The 14,016-nt window shown below is 37.2% G+C and overlaps 1 protein-coding gene across 3 annotated transcripts in view; it reads right to left on the bottom strand.

The window, feature by feature from the left end:
• Positions 1 to 1,343: 1,343 nt before the first annotated feature.
• The window catches only part of CDADC1 (cytidine and dCMP deaminase domain containing 1), a 46,559-nt gene continuing 33,886 nt past the window's right edge, over positions 1,344 to 14,016 (bottom strand). For 2 of the 3 annotated variants that reach the window (XM_078433813.1, XM_060637922.2), the window contains 4 exons: positions 11,089 to 11,258; positions 8,366 to 8,555; positions 3,388 to 3,448; positions 1,344 to 1,665 (listed from right to left, as the gene is read on the bottom strand). In XM_078433813.1, the coding sequence (XP_078289939.1) occupies positions 1,592 to 1,665; positions 3,388 to 3,448; positions 8,366 to 8,555; positions 11,089 to 11,258 (495 nt within the window). In that variant the 3' untranslated portion in view covers positions 1,344 to 1,591. Of the gene's footprint in view, positions 1,666 to 3,381; positions 3,449 to 7,435; positions 7,546 to 8,365; positions 8,556 to 11,088; positions 11,259 to 14,016 lie in introns of those variants that run through there. The other variant, XR_013550303.1, reaches the window with a different exon arrangement.

The raw sequence follows: 14,016 nt of genomic DNA, 5'->3' as shown, positions 1-14,016 counted from the left end.
AGGCTTTGGCGTCTTACAAAAATTTTGCTGATTGATTTATAAAATATTAAATGTGGATGACATATTAGTAAAAAAACAATTCTAACATGAATTTAAACATGTATAATTAATATATTGAAGCAACTGGGAGAATGTAAGCAAATCTCAGTATTTTCATATTGATAAATATTTTAAAATAGCTTCACTACTGGTTTTCAAATTCGCCTTAGTTATCTCTAAGGATATCTCTCCTCCCCTCTCTCAATATTTAAGGCATTTCTCAACTGGCTGGTATGATGACTTTGAACTCCCAGTGCACCTAAGCGGGCTGCTGTTCAAATAGGGGCATTGGTCAACATTTGGATTCTCCTGTGTAGAGTTCTGAGAGACTCTGTTAGGAGGCCTCATGAGGCCAAGTGGTGTCGTGGAAGGGAAGGGGTTGATCGCAGGGGCAAACCTGATTATCTCTGCACAGCCAAGGCAGATGTGCCTCATGATGTCACATCCAGGCCCCTGGGCCATGGGCTATGCACTCCCTCCCTAACTCTAGGAAAGTGCAAGACATGTACCTTCATCTTTGGACTAATTTCCTGAAAGTTTCTCAGCAAATAAAAGTTGAGAGGTTTCACAAAGAGCAATTTGGAATGCAACTGACCTGACTGGCCATAATTTTACTTTCAAGATTCCCAGTATTCTTAAGGTTTGCAAATAATTTTTTTAAAACCTTCCACTGAAAGCCATGAGACACTCTATTAATTGTATGGAGCGAAAAATGGGCAGCATTGGTGAATGGAATTCAAAAAAGGCTAGTTTCAATACTCCAGACTATTTCTTCACTGTTAACATCATAACCAAAGTTGGCAGTGTGAATGACTTCAAGAATCAGTGCTGCCTCAGAATAGTATTTTCTTCCTACTGCTATCCCAAATCAGTGATATAACACCCTAGTCCAACAAATCATTGTGATTTCTACATATTGGAAGAGTTTTAAAAGAAAATTAAGAATGTTGTCAGGAATATACTTTTATAATGGGGATCATGTATATCAACTTCATTTTTATGAACCTAATTACGATTTAATTAGGATTCAATCCTAATTAAATTCCGATTATTAAAAAGCTTTAGGTATAATAAATGTGAACTTTTGGTGAGCCATACACCGACTTAAAAATGGCCAGGTCATCATTTACTTCCCTGGAGCAGTTTACTAATTATCACCTTCATAATCTGAAGGAATTAATATTTTTTAAAAGGTGTAGAATTCTCTGCTGAGATGTGACCCCAGTGAACCAGCCCCTCTAAAAAAATTGGCTAATGTAAAGCTAAGACAAGGAGAAATTAACCTCAACAGGTGATTAAATTGATCTCATTAAATTATTGCTACCTCATTTAATGTAATAAAAGACCACACCGCTATATTCTGGAAAACAGACAAATCTAAAATAAAAATATTGTCATTAACATCATTCATATGGTGATAATAAAGTAGCTTCCTTAAATTTTTTTTCCAGTTATTCATAAAATCCATCCTTATTTTCTGAGTTAACAAGGCTAAAGTTTTAAAAGTGCAATAAAAGTTCTTGAGGCTTCACTGCAGTCTAGACAGGACTTCTTAGCGGTTCCCGAGACACAGCTTTTTGCTTTGGTGCTGATCTTCACCGGGAGGTATGGGTCTCAACACACCATCTGGCGTTCAAGAATAACTCAATGTCAGGAAAGTTTCACTTCAAATACGTGGGTATTTGTTAAAGTCATATAGGTTATAAGATCAAAATAATGCCTAAATTCAAAAGGAACACTCATTTTTATTTTACCTTAAAATTCTCAACTGTTGAAGAACAGACTCCAGAAAACTCACTCTGGTAGTACAGTATCTGCCCTACTGACGAGCGGGTTCACTAAACTCTGAAATCTGTACTTTAAAAGGGCAAACATATGATATACAAATTCTACCTCAATAATGCTGTTACAAAATTTAAAAAGAGACAGGAATATTATTTGTTGCTATCAAGCACTTGTTCAAAAATATATATAAAACATGAACTTGCAGTTCAGTGAACAGTCATAAAGTAAACCAACATGTGACCCTAACCCAGGTCAATAAATAAAACATTGCCAACAAAGCAGAAGCCTTGCTCTTGTCCCTCCCTATCGCAACCTCGCCTTTCAATCTCAGGACTGCTAGCCGCAGCATGTTTTCCTTTCCTTGGTGATCTAGGAATAATAAATCCTAGATACAAGCCCTTTATTGATGATTAAGTGGCAAATATCTCCTATCCTATGGCTTGCCTTTGTACTCTTTCAATGACATCGTTTGATGAACAGATGTTCTTAATTTTAACACAGATAAATAAATTCATCTTTTGTATGGTTAGTGCCAATTGTGTCCTTTCCCTAACAACAGGGAATTATTAATTGACCCCCTCAAACACTGTTATTGAATACACATTCTTTAATCAGATCCACATGTATTTTTCTTTGCATTTTTTTCTCTTTTTTTCCTGGTTAATTTTTTTAGAAGATGGAGTGGATAGGTCTTTTTTTTCCAGATTGCAAATAAAAAATACACTACTTGAATAAGTAAAGCTAATTCAGAACACAGAAAATCAAGATATTTGCACGGAAATTATAGAATAGGAATTCTTTTCACAAAGACCTTTATATTTCCTAACTTTTCAGGGTAATCAAATCATTGTTATTATCAAAAAATTTTTACTTATTATAATTAACTTCCATTTACCTAGAATCCAAACAGATAACATAGCTAATATTTAAAGAGAATACTGTATAGCAATAACTCATAGTCAAAATTATGTGGCTAAGGAATTACAAGATCTCCCAAAGATGACATTACATTAAAAATACCTGTGTTAATATGCAAATAATAAAGCTTTGAAGACTAGTAAGTAATTCATTTATGGTAGCTGAGATGACTTTAGTTAGATTATTCAAATAACCAGAGCATTTCCTTTGTCTGACCAATCTCTGCAAATGTGCCTTTACTCTAATAAAAAAGTATATATCCTCTAATTTGGCCTTAGAGCCATCTGTATTAATTATACACATTTGTCCTTTCTAACTGTCCAGCAAGCTTTTGTTTGGTATAGAAGAGCCTTGTTGTTTACTCTTTCATATAAATTTAATTTATATATTCAATTTGTGCATGATTATTTGTATTAAACTGCAGATTCTATGGGACTGATTATAAACCAGCACTTTCCATTGAATCTAGCATATAGTAGATACACAAATGTTTGTAAAACAACTTGAATGGCAAAAATCGAACTTGCAAAAAGAAAATGGTCTATCTACAACCACAATTTCAAACACCTGATCATTAAAACTCACTATGTATCCTTTCTTCTTAGCAACAAAGTTAAGCTTAATAAGAGACTTTTAAATACTTACTCTCTCTGCTTTCAGGCTCATTTTGTTCACCCACACAAGTTCTTGATGGATTCAGCTGCCACTGTAAAAGGGTACAAACCTTTTATTTGTATGTTTAAGAAGGATTTAATAAACAGCATTTCAGTACCCTGTTGTCAATATCAAAACATTTTTTTTAAATGTAAGGAAAAAAAAAAGCATGTTCATACCAACCAGTCCCTATAATGACCCTAAATGACCCTGAATGATATGACTTCTGGGATCAGAATCAATATTCTTAGGGAAGGAAGGAATTTTTTTTTAATATGGAATTTATTGTCCAATTGGTTTCCATACAGCACCCAGTGCTCATCCCAACAGGTGCCCTCCTCAATGCCCATCACCCACTTTCCCCTCCCTCCCACCCCCCATCAACCCTCAGTTTATTCTCAGTTTTTAAGAGTCTCTTATGGTTTGCCTCCCTCCTTCTCTAACTTTTTTTTTCCCTCCCTCTCCCCCGTGGTCTTCTGTTAAGTTTCTCAGGATCCACATAAGAGTGAAAACATATGGCATCTGTCTTTCTCTGTATGACTTATTTCACTTAGCATAACACTCTCCAGTTCATCCACGCTGCTACAAAAGGCCATATTTCATTCTTTCTCATTGCCAAGTAGTATTCCGTTGTGTATATAAACCACAATTTCTTTTTTTTTTTTAATTTTTTTTTTTAACGTTTATTTATTTTTGAGACAGAGAGAGACAGAGCATGAACGGGGGAGGGTCAGAGAGAGAGGGAGACACAGAATCTGAAACAGGCTCCAGGCTCTGAGCTGTCTGCACAGAGCCCGACGCAGGGCTCGAACTCACGGACCGCGAGATCATGACCTGAGCAGAGGTCAGACGCTCAACCGACTGAGCCACCCAGGCGCCCCTAAACCACAATTTCTTTAACCATTCGTCAGTTGATGGACATTTAGGCTCTTTCCATAATTTAGCTATTGTTGAGAGTGCTGCTATAAACATTGGGGTGCAAGAGCCCCTATGCATCAGCACTCCTGTATCCCTTGGGTAAATTCCTGGCAGTGCTATTGCTGGGTCATAGGGTAGATCTATTTTTAATGTTTTGAGGAACCTCCACACTGTTTTCCAGAGTGGCTGCACCAGTTTGCATTCCCAGGAAGGAAGGAACTTTAAAGATCCTTTACTTTCATTTTAAAGGTAAAGAAGCAGAAGACCAGAGAAGTGCAGTGACTTGCCCACTAAGGGCAGCAACAGAATTCGCATCTGAGTTTGCCCAACACTGTAGAGTTTCCACCACACCACATTCCATCTCTAGGTCCTATGGCATCTTATAACAGCCAGAGAAGGCTTAGATATAAAGAGAGAAAGTACGACCAAGATAATCTTGCCTTTTAGTATGGTTATATCACATCATATACCATATCTCCTCTGATTACAGTTTTCCATCTCAACCGTTCAAAAAGAAATAGGGAAGCCTGATTGTTCTCAGATAGTACCGAGAAGCGTGGGGCAGCTGAGAAGAAAAACTGAGTGTAATCAGTACGTCACGGCACAGCCCTTCCCTTCTCACTTGGCTAGAAATCCCCATCATCAGAATTACTAATGACTTGACCAAAAAGGCCTATTAGGGCACTATGTCTAGAAAGGCACAACTCAATGTGCCTTCTGTAAGCATCAATGAGTTCATCAAACTATCATGATCCTTGAGGGGGAATGAGATACAAGACAAACATTTTTCCATGGATAAAAAAGTCGTTGGAAAGGGAGGACATCTAGAACTGGTTGGTTGCCTATAGAAATGGGATGGTTGGGATTAGCACCAGGAAAAAGAGGACTGACATGGGGTGGAAAATTACATATGAACTTAAAAAAAAAAAAAAAAAAAAAAAGGCATGTTTCAAAACATGTCAAACTACTAAAATCTATTAATTTTGGAAAAGTAAAAACTAATAACACTGAATCTATATTTAAGGATAATCATAAAAAGACTATTTCTAACTTTAAGAAACTTAGGAGCCATTTAGGTGCCTCACAACAGGAGGATGGTTAAATAAGTTATATCTGTAAGTTAGAATATTGTATAACTATTAAACATTATTTTTGAAGAATTCTCAATGACACAGAAAATACAGCAACATGTTAACAGTAGTATCTATGAGCTGTAAGAAAATATCTGTTCTTCTTTACATCCTTGGTCCTCTAAAATGAGCATATATTACTTTCAAAATAAATAAATTTAAAATAAGTAATATGACCTAATAGAGAAAAATGTACATGTATTAAATAGAAAGAAAACAAAAGCTTTCTGAATAAGGACATGGGTCTACACTGGTAAAATCTATTCTTGAAAATACTGTTGCTCAGCCCTAGCCTAGTTTGCAACAATCCCACAGAACAGAATCACTCATCTCAAGGTATATGGTAACACCTCAAGGAGAAAAGCAAGTTTTCCAAACAAAATTAATTTCAATTTGCTTTAATCTTAAAAAAAATCAATTTTTTGGACATGCCTATACTACTGTTGACAATCTAAAAATAAGTATAACCATTATTGACATTCAAATTTAGAATGAATACTAGTTCATGTTAGTCTCTGGTATTTATAAAAAAAAAACAAAAAAACAAAACAAAAAAAACCCTAGGCATTTAGCTAACCAGGAAGTTTAAGTCATTTACATAATATTGCAAACCAGGCCAGATGAGGGAAAGGAGGAGAAGGAGGAAAAGGAGGAGAGAGTTAACCTTCACCAGAAGGAGCACAGAGAAGAATCGTGTGCACCTGAGTGGGGTACTCCTGTGGGTCTTGGCCCATCTCTGCCGAGGGGCCTCACACCCTCTGTCTTCCTGCCTCCCTCTGCTTCTCTCACCCTATATCTTACATTCTTCTGACCTCTTCATTGTCTTTACAGTGAGAAAGCTACTCAAATCCGCCAGTAAGCAAAATATTTCAGAATTCACTTAATCTGTCTGTCACAGTCCTGAAGAGCTAGGTCATTTAATCTTTATAGAGAGAATGTGAAACAACTATTTCCTTCTACTCCTCAGGAGGAATGAAGAGACAGAAAACAAAAACACAAAACCAGAGATTTCTCTTTGACTAGCTGGATGTAAGTTTTTGTTTGCTTTTACAAAAAAGGCATCTTGCTCATCTCTCCTTTCTTTCAGGGCCCTCCTTTTTTTAAAAAATCATGAACTTTAAATAAAACTGGAAATAAAAAAACAAAAATAAATGACAAAAATAAAAAGGGTAAATAGTTATGATACTTCATACACACAAAACCTAGGCAATATGCTGTTATAATTCCAAAATTTTTAATATAAATATATAAGTATATGTATACACATATATAGACAGTTTATTATTATTATTTTTTTAATGTTTTATTTATTTATTTTGAAAGAGAGCGAGCAGGAAAGGGGCAGAGAGGGAAGAAGAGAGAGAATCCCAAGTAGGCTTCACACTGCAAGCACAGAGTCTGATGCAGGGCTCAATTCCACGAACCATGAGATCATGACCTGAACCGAAACCAAGAGTCAGAGGCTTAAGCGACTGAGCCAGCCAGGTGCCCTAATAGACACTTTAAAACATATCTTTTTGGTGCCTTATATGTTCCAGGCACTCTGGACTCAAACAGGAATGTAAATTTGAAATTTATAAATAGTTATATGCCTTTTATATCTACCGCAAATTCTTGTATATAAGTGTTACATTAAATGCCAGAGTTATCATTAAAAATCAACATGATTCTGGAGAGGGGATCTTTTTGCTATATAGAACACTGGGACAACTGGTAAACTTTGGCTAGAATCTGTGGATGAAATTATCAATGATAATTTCCCAAGTTTTGTGGCTGTATCATGGTTTTGTAGGAGAATCTACCATTTGAGGAAATATGTAATAAACTATTTGAGAGTGATCTGGCTATCATTTTTTTTTAGTTTTTTTTTTTTCTTTTTTTTTGGGAGAGCATGAGCAGGGAAGGTGCAGAGAGAGGGGGACAGAGGATCCGAAGTGGGCTCTGCGCTGACAGTCTGACAGCAGAGAGCCCAATGTGGGGCTCGAACTCACCAACTGCAAGATCATGACCTGAGCCAAAGCTGGACGCTCCACCGACTGAGCCACCCAGGCGCCCCAAGAGTGATCTGGCCACCATGTCAACAAGTTACTCTCAAACGTTTCTGAAAAAAAAAAGTTCTTTGTAGTGGTTTTGTAACTTTTCTGTATGTTTGAGATTGTTTCTAAAAAGTTTTTTAGGGGCGCCTGGTGCTGGGTGGCCCAGTCAGTAGAGTGTCGGACTTCAGGTCAAGTCACGATCTCATGGTTTGTGAGTTTGAGCTCCACATTGGGCCCTCTGCTGTCAGCACAGAGCCTGCTTTGGATCTTCTGTCCCCCTCTCTCTCTGCACCTTCCCCTGCTTGCTCTCTCTCTCTCTCAAAAATAAATAAACCAGAAAAAAAAAGTTTTTTAAAAGACTAAATAGTAAAATAAAGTTCTATGTTTTCCATGAAGTATCTCAGTACTTTTTCTGAAACATCAAATATTAAATCCCTTCTATCTTTTCTAATTTTTCCCATGAGAAATGTGTCGTGAGTGCACGTGTGTGTGTGTGTGTGTGTGTGTGTGTATTTGTGTGGGTCCCTGTCTTTTGGGTAATCCTAAACTATTTTCATTTCTATTTACCACTCCAAACCAGAAGGGTGAGGAAGAGGCGGGTGAGGGATTTTCTTTTGTTAGCCACCAGGTGGCACTAAAGGGTCCACCAATTCAGGATCTGTAAGGTCAATAATGTGCAACTTGTTAAGGACATGTCGATTCATAAAACAGAGATCCTAAGCTGAAAATCTGTAATTAGATGAGTAGTTGCACATAAAAATAAACTCAGTGATAATAGTTTGTTGAAAGTCTTTAAAAGCATGGGAATCACTAACTAAAAATATTCAGCAGGGTAGGTAACAATATAATAGAAAGTATACTTGAAAAAAATGTGTATCTACTTACTGTAAATTTGCTAACACCCTCAAGTTCCCCAAATCTCATGTAAGAGATGTCTGCTTTCTTTTTTCCAACATCTACATCTCCTGCATAGATTTGTTTTATGCCTGCACCTTTAATTAAAGGTACACACTCATCACATGGGCACTTTGTGACAAAGATCATACTTCTTTCTTCTGGTTTTATTTCTTGACACCTACAAAAAATTTATAAGTATTAGGAAGGTAGCTTCCACAATGATAGTTATATTTTAGAGAAATCTTTAAATACTAAAACTGAGCTGCTTTTAAAACAAATTTACAGCATTATAAACAACAATAAACTTTATTCTTGCCAAATTAGTGAACATACAAAATATATAAACTCATAAAATGTTAATATACAATCTGAACATGACAATTATTATAATTAAAATTCATTTATTATTCTAAGCAATTGGTAAGATGTTCAGTATTAGATTACAAATAAAAACAGAAAAAGACACTGAAAGAGAGAGGGAGGAAGGGAGGGAGAGCAAGAACAATGGATAAGTAAGAACTTTGTAATACCAGAATGAGGGGCTAGAAACTCTCTTCTTTGAGAGTTTACCATGAGAGATTAGACATTAGCTCATCATGGTACCCAAAGGATCTAACCCTTATCTAGTATCGACTGGTTATTTAATAAATGCTTATTAAATTGATAAATTAATATTAAAATTCTGCTTTGAGTTATAGTTCCTTTATTCCCTCTCTGAGAAAGGATACTTTATTTTAATAAGCGTTTGGCTTTAACAGATTCATACCTCCGCATAAAGTAAGCAAGTAAACCCGTAATGAAGAGCACAAGGAAAAGAACAGAGCAACTGTTTGATGAGGGAGTTTAGGACCAAGAAATGCCCTCATCTGAAGCTACGGGGATTACACTTCCTGGTTCTGTGGTTTCCGCTGCTCTCAGTCAGCTGTCCTACACAACCATCCGCCCTCCATATTCACCTCCCCAGTTCAGACTCATTCTGTTTGCCTAGACTAGGGCAACAGAATGTTATGCATCTGGTCTATTTAAATAATATACCTGCAACCTAAGTGATTGGTAGGGTGGCTCTGTCAACGCCCTTCCAACTCCCCACTTTTAAATTCAAAGTCCTCCCTTGTCCAGCCCCAACCTACTCCCACATGCTCCACAGTCCCGCCCAACTGGAACACTCATGTTCCCAAACACACAAGCATTTTCCTACTTCTAGACCATTGCTATGCCTGAAGCAAGGATGGCTTCAGGTAAGCCTCTTCAATTGCCACAATCCTACCAGACGTTCAGAACCCAGCTCAAATGCCAGCTCCTCCTTAAAGCTTTCCCCTTTCACTTCCCCTCCATCTGTAGCAGTCCATGAATTTCCACAGGACTTTGTGTTGGCATTTCCCAGAGAACCGATCACCTTGGCTCAAAAGCACTTTTCTATCCTCCTGCCACATTATAAGCTCCTCAAAGACCAAAGCCATGTCTCGCTCAGTTTTGAACCCCCTAAGATCACTCCCTCAGTGGTAATGACTGAGAAATGTTTGTGGAAATGATCTAAATGAACACCAGAAGGAGGTGATGCCAGTTATAATCTCTCACCGAAACTATGTTAAAGCAATTTGGTTCATGATAAAATCTATATATTCCTAAGTATATGCGTTCTAGGTTTAGAAAACAAGGGACATCTTACAACTGAGAAAGTGGAAGACCCTAAGGACAAACACCAAGCAGTTTTATATTGGAGAGAGAAGGAAGACAAAAAAACAAAACAAAACAAAAAAAAAAAAAACAGGCTCGCTCAGCAAATTTGTTTTTTTTTTTTAAATATATGAAATTTATTGTCAAATTGGTTTCCATACAACACCCAATGCTCATCCCAACAGGTGCCCTCCTCAATACCATCACCCACCCTCCCCTCCCTCCCACCCCCCATCAACCCTCAGTTTGTTCTCAGTTTTTAACAGTCTCTTATGCTTTGGCTCTCTCCCACTCTAACCTCTTTTTTTTTTCCCCCTTCCCCTCCCCCATAGGTTTCTGTTAAGTTTCTCAGGATCCACATAAGAGTGAAACCATATGGCATCTGTCTTTCTCTGTATGGCTTATTTCACTTAGCATCACACTCTCCAGTTCCATCCATGTTGCTACAAAGGGCCATATTTCATTCTTTCTCACTGCCACGTAGTACTCCATTGTGTATATAAACCACAATTTCTTTATCCATTCATCAGTTGATGGACATTTAGGCTCTTTCCATAATTTGGCTATTGTTGAGAGTGCTGCTATAAACATTGGGGTACAAGTGCCCCTATGCCTCAGTACTCCTGTATCCCTTGGGTAAATTCCTAGCAGTGCTACTGCTGGGTCATAGGGTAGGTCTATTTTTAACTTTTTCAGGAACCTCCACACTGTTTTCCAGAGCGGCTGCACCAGTTTGCATTCCCACCAACAGTGCAAGAGGGTTCCCGTTTCTCCACATCCTCTCCAGCATCTACAGTCTCCTGATTTGTTCATTTTGGCCACTCTGACTCACTCAGCAAATTTGAAGGTGTGGAGGATCTCTGGCAATGGCCTCAGGTCAGACAGCCCAGACCAAGTATATCCAAAATTATACTTCTAGAAGAATATTTCTTAGAATTAAGAAAAGAAAAAGAAAGAAATTATAGCTAAAAGAAACTAATTTCAACTAACCCTTGCTACATTTTAAAGAAAAGACATGCAAACAAATTTCATACCTAAATGTCAAGGCATTCTGTTCCGCATGTACAATGTATCTGAATTTCCTTATTTCTCTGTCTTTCTGTTTATCATCCATGTGTGGGAAATCAGCATACTCGGACCCAACAGGAAAAGCATTATAACCGCATCCTATGAAGTACATGGCACCGGTTCCATCCCAACTCCTCTGTGAGAGCAAGCAAACCAACAAAGCTGAGCTGTCAACATAGAAGGGCATCTGGCAGTGTATTTAAAGCCTGACATCACACTTTATATAACCAATTCCATTTTCTGTCACCAAAAAAACAAAAACAAAAACAAAAACAAAAAAAACCATACGATCCTACACCCTCCTGCTGCAACATGGTTTTATCAAAGCTAAATTTTAAGAAGTCTGATCATTTCTAACGTATAATCTCAAGGCAGTCCTTGGTGTTAGCTATTAAACACCAGCTTGTTTAATTCACAAACTGTTTGACTCGATTCAGACATCTTTCCCCAAATAAATGATAAGATCCTGGAAAACAGAAACCATGCTTTATGCCTCTTTTTTATGCCTTAAAGTACACCTATTAGAGTGCTCCACACATAACAGGTACTCCATAAGTAATTGTTAATTTTGTATATGCTCTGTGCTGTTCTACTGGTTAGCAAACCAGAAACGCTGAAAATATTTTGAACAATTTCAACTATTAAACTAAAAATATGCTGTAGTGATATTGCTGGAAAATAAAAATGCACTTTCCTTTAACTTCATATTTATTGTGTATTTATTTATATTGTGTATATATATTATAAAATAATATATATACAAAATAATACATATTTAATGAATCTTTTTACTTAAGTGGCTTTTTTAATTTCTCATGGTCAATGGCATATTAGGTATAACATGAATGCTTTATCAGTTACTAGAGTGAAATATTTTATACAACATAAGTGTTTATAATCATTTAGAATATACTATAAACCACTAAATTTCAATATATTATAACTACTCATGTGATAATATCAACATACTCATTACTATGGCAGCTTGATAAAAATCATTGTTATGATGAGCCAATAAACACAAATAAAATGTTATCTCAATAATAATAAGAAGAAATTATTCTTGAGCATTTACTAAATGTCAAACATCATGCCAAGTTTTTCGTGTATTATTTCATTTAATCAATCCTCACAACAATCTAGGCAGTAGTACTATTACTTTTCCCATTTTACAGATAAGGAAACTGAGGCCCAGAGAGATTAAACTTGTCTGGGGTTATAAATGCTAGTGACATAGCCAGAATTCAAGCCCAGGTTGCTGGACCCCAAACCCATGTCTTTCCACTTTACCAGGCTACCTACCATAGATAACTTGACTGGAAACTTAAATTCTCTGCAAAGCACTTGAGAACCACATGTTAAGCCAAAAGGCTGCTGGGCATTCATATCAACACAAATGAGAGTTCCAGCCATAGGCCAGGCACTGTGCTGGGAATACAGCTGCAAGCAAGACAGGGTCTTCCTGCCCTCATAAACTGGAGATAAGAACCTGTGCACATAATTTCAACTGTGATGAGCATCATAAATTAGGTGCACAGAATGCTATGGGAGTTTGTGGCAGAGGAACCTATTCTATTAGGTGGTTAACAGGTAGGGCGAGTTAGGTAGAGTCAAGACATCTTTTGAAGGTGGAATTTATAGCACTTGGTGATTGATTATATATGTGTAGTAACAGGGAATGGTAATGGTGACCACTGATGAAGGATTAGGTTGGCAGGGAAGATACTGGATTATTGGCTAGGTTGAACGTGAGGGCCTTATGATACATCCAGGGAAATAGTCAAATTAGTTGCCATGAAGTCTACTGAAGAAGAATCTAGGCTCCCTACTCACCTCTCAGCTAGCCTTATAGTTACTAAGTATCTCTTGATCCCACACCTTTCCAACCCAACCCCACAACTCTGAGGCCTCATCATCTCCTTTTTCTTAACTCCCTATTTGCTGTCCAGCCCCACTTCATTCTTCTTATAATGTAAATCTGATCAAATTATTTTCCCACTTAAAATATTCTTGGATTGCACTGTCCAATACAGTAGCCATTAGCCACATGTGGTTAGTCTGAATTCAGAAGCACTAGAAGTGTAAAATACACACAGGACTGTGAAGACTTAATACTCTCCCCAGATGCAGAATATTTTATTAATAGCTTTTATGCCAATTACAGGTTGAAATAATATCTGGAAATATGATTAAATAAAATATATTACTGGGGGGCCTGGGTGGCTCAGTCGGTTAAGTGTCCGACTTCGGCTCAGGTCATAATCTCACAGTCTGTGGGTTCGAGCCCCACGTCGGGCTCTGTGCTGACAGCTCAGCTCAGAGCCTGGAGCCTGCTTCCAATTCTGTGTCTCCCTCTCTCTCTGCCCCTCCCCTGCTCATGCTCTGTCTCTCTCTGTCTCAAAAATAAATAAAACATTAAATATATATATATATATATTCTTAAAATTAATTCACCTGTTTCTTTTTTTCTTTTTTTTTTTTTAATGTGGCTCCTTGAAAATTTAAAATTATGTGTAACTTGCTTTTTATTTCTACTGGTTAGCACTAGAGTATCCCACTGTAGAAAGGATGAACTCTCTGCATGGTATGCAAAGTGCTTCATGGTCCGGTCTAATTTTTTGCTACACTAATATACAGATAGTGTGCACATACTCCACTATGCACACTACAGCACACACTACACACCAAATCACTTGAATTTTCTCAAATTCTGTCTCGTACCCTCTACCTTTGCCTCTTATTTTCCCAGTCACGCTAATTTGCTCTGCCTGATGCCTTCCTACGCATTATTCAAGACTAATAAATAGCACCCTACCTCCTGTAAGAATATTTTACTCATTTCTCCAAGCAGTGTAGAGATTTCTGCTCCCTGCACTCCTAGTGTCATGTTATAA

The sequence above is a fragment of the Panthera onca genome, chromosome A1 (assembly GCF_046562875.1).
Source record: "Panthera onca isolate mPanOnc1 chromosome A1, mPanOnc1 haplotype 2, whole genome shotgun sequence".
Classification (NCBI taxonomy): domain Eukaryota; kingdom Metazoa; phylum Chordata; class Mammalia; order Carnivora; family Felidae; genus Panthera; species Panthera onca.
Note: the sequence above shows the minus strand (reverse complement) of the source record. Positions and strands in the feature narration are given on the sequence as shown.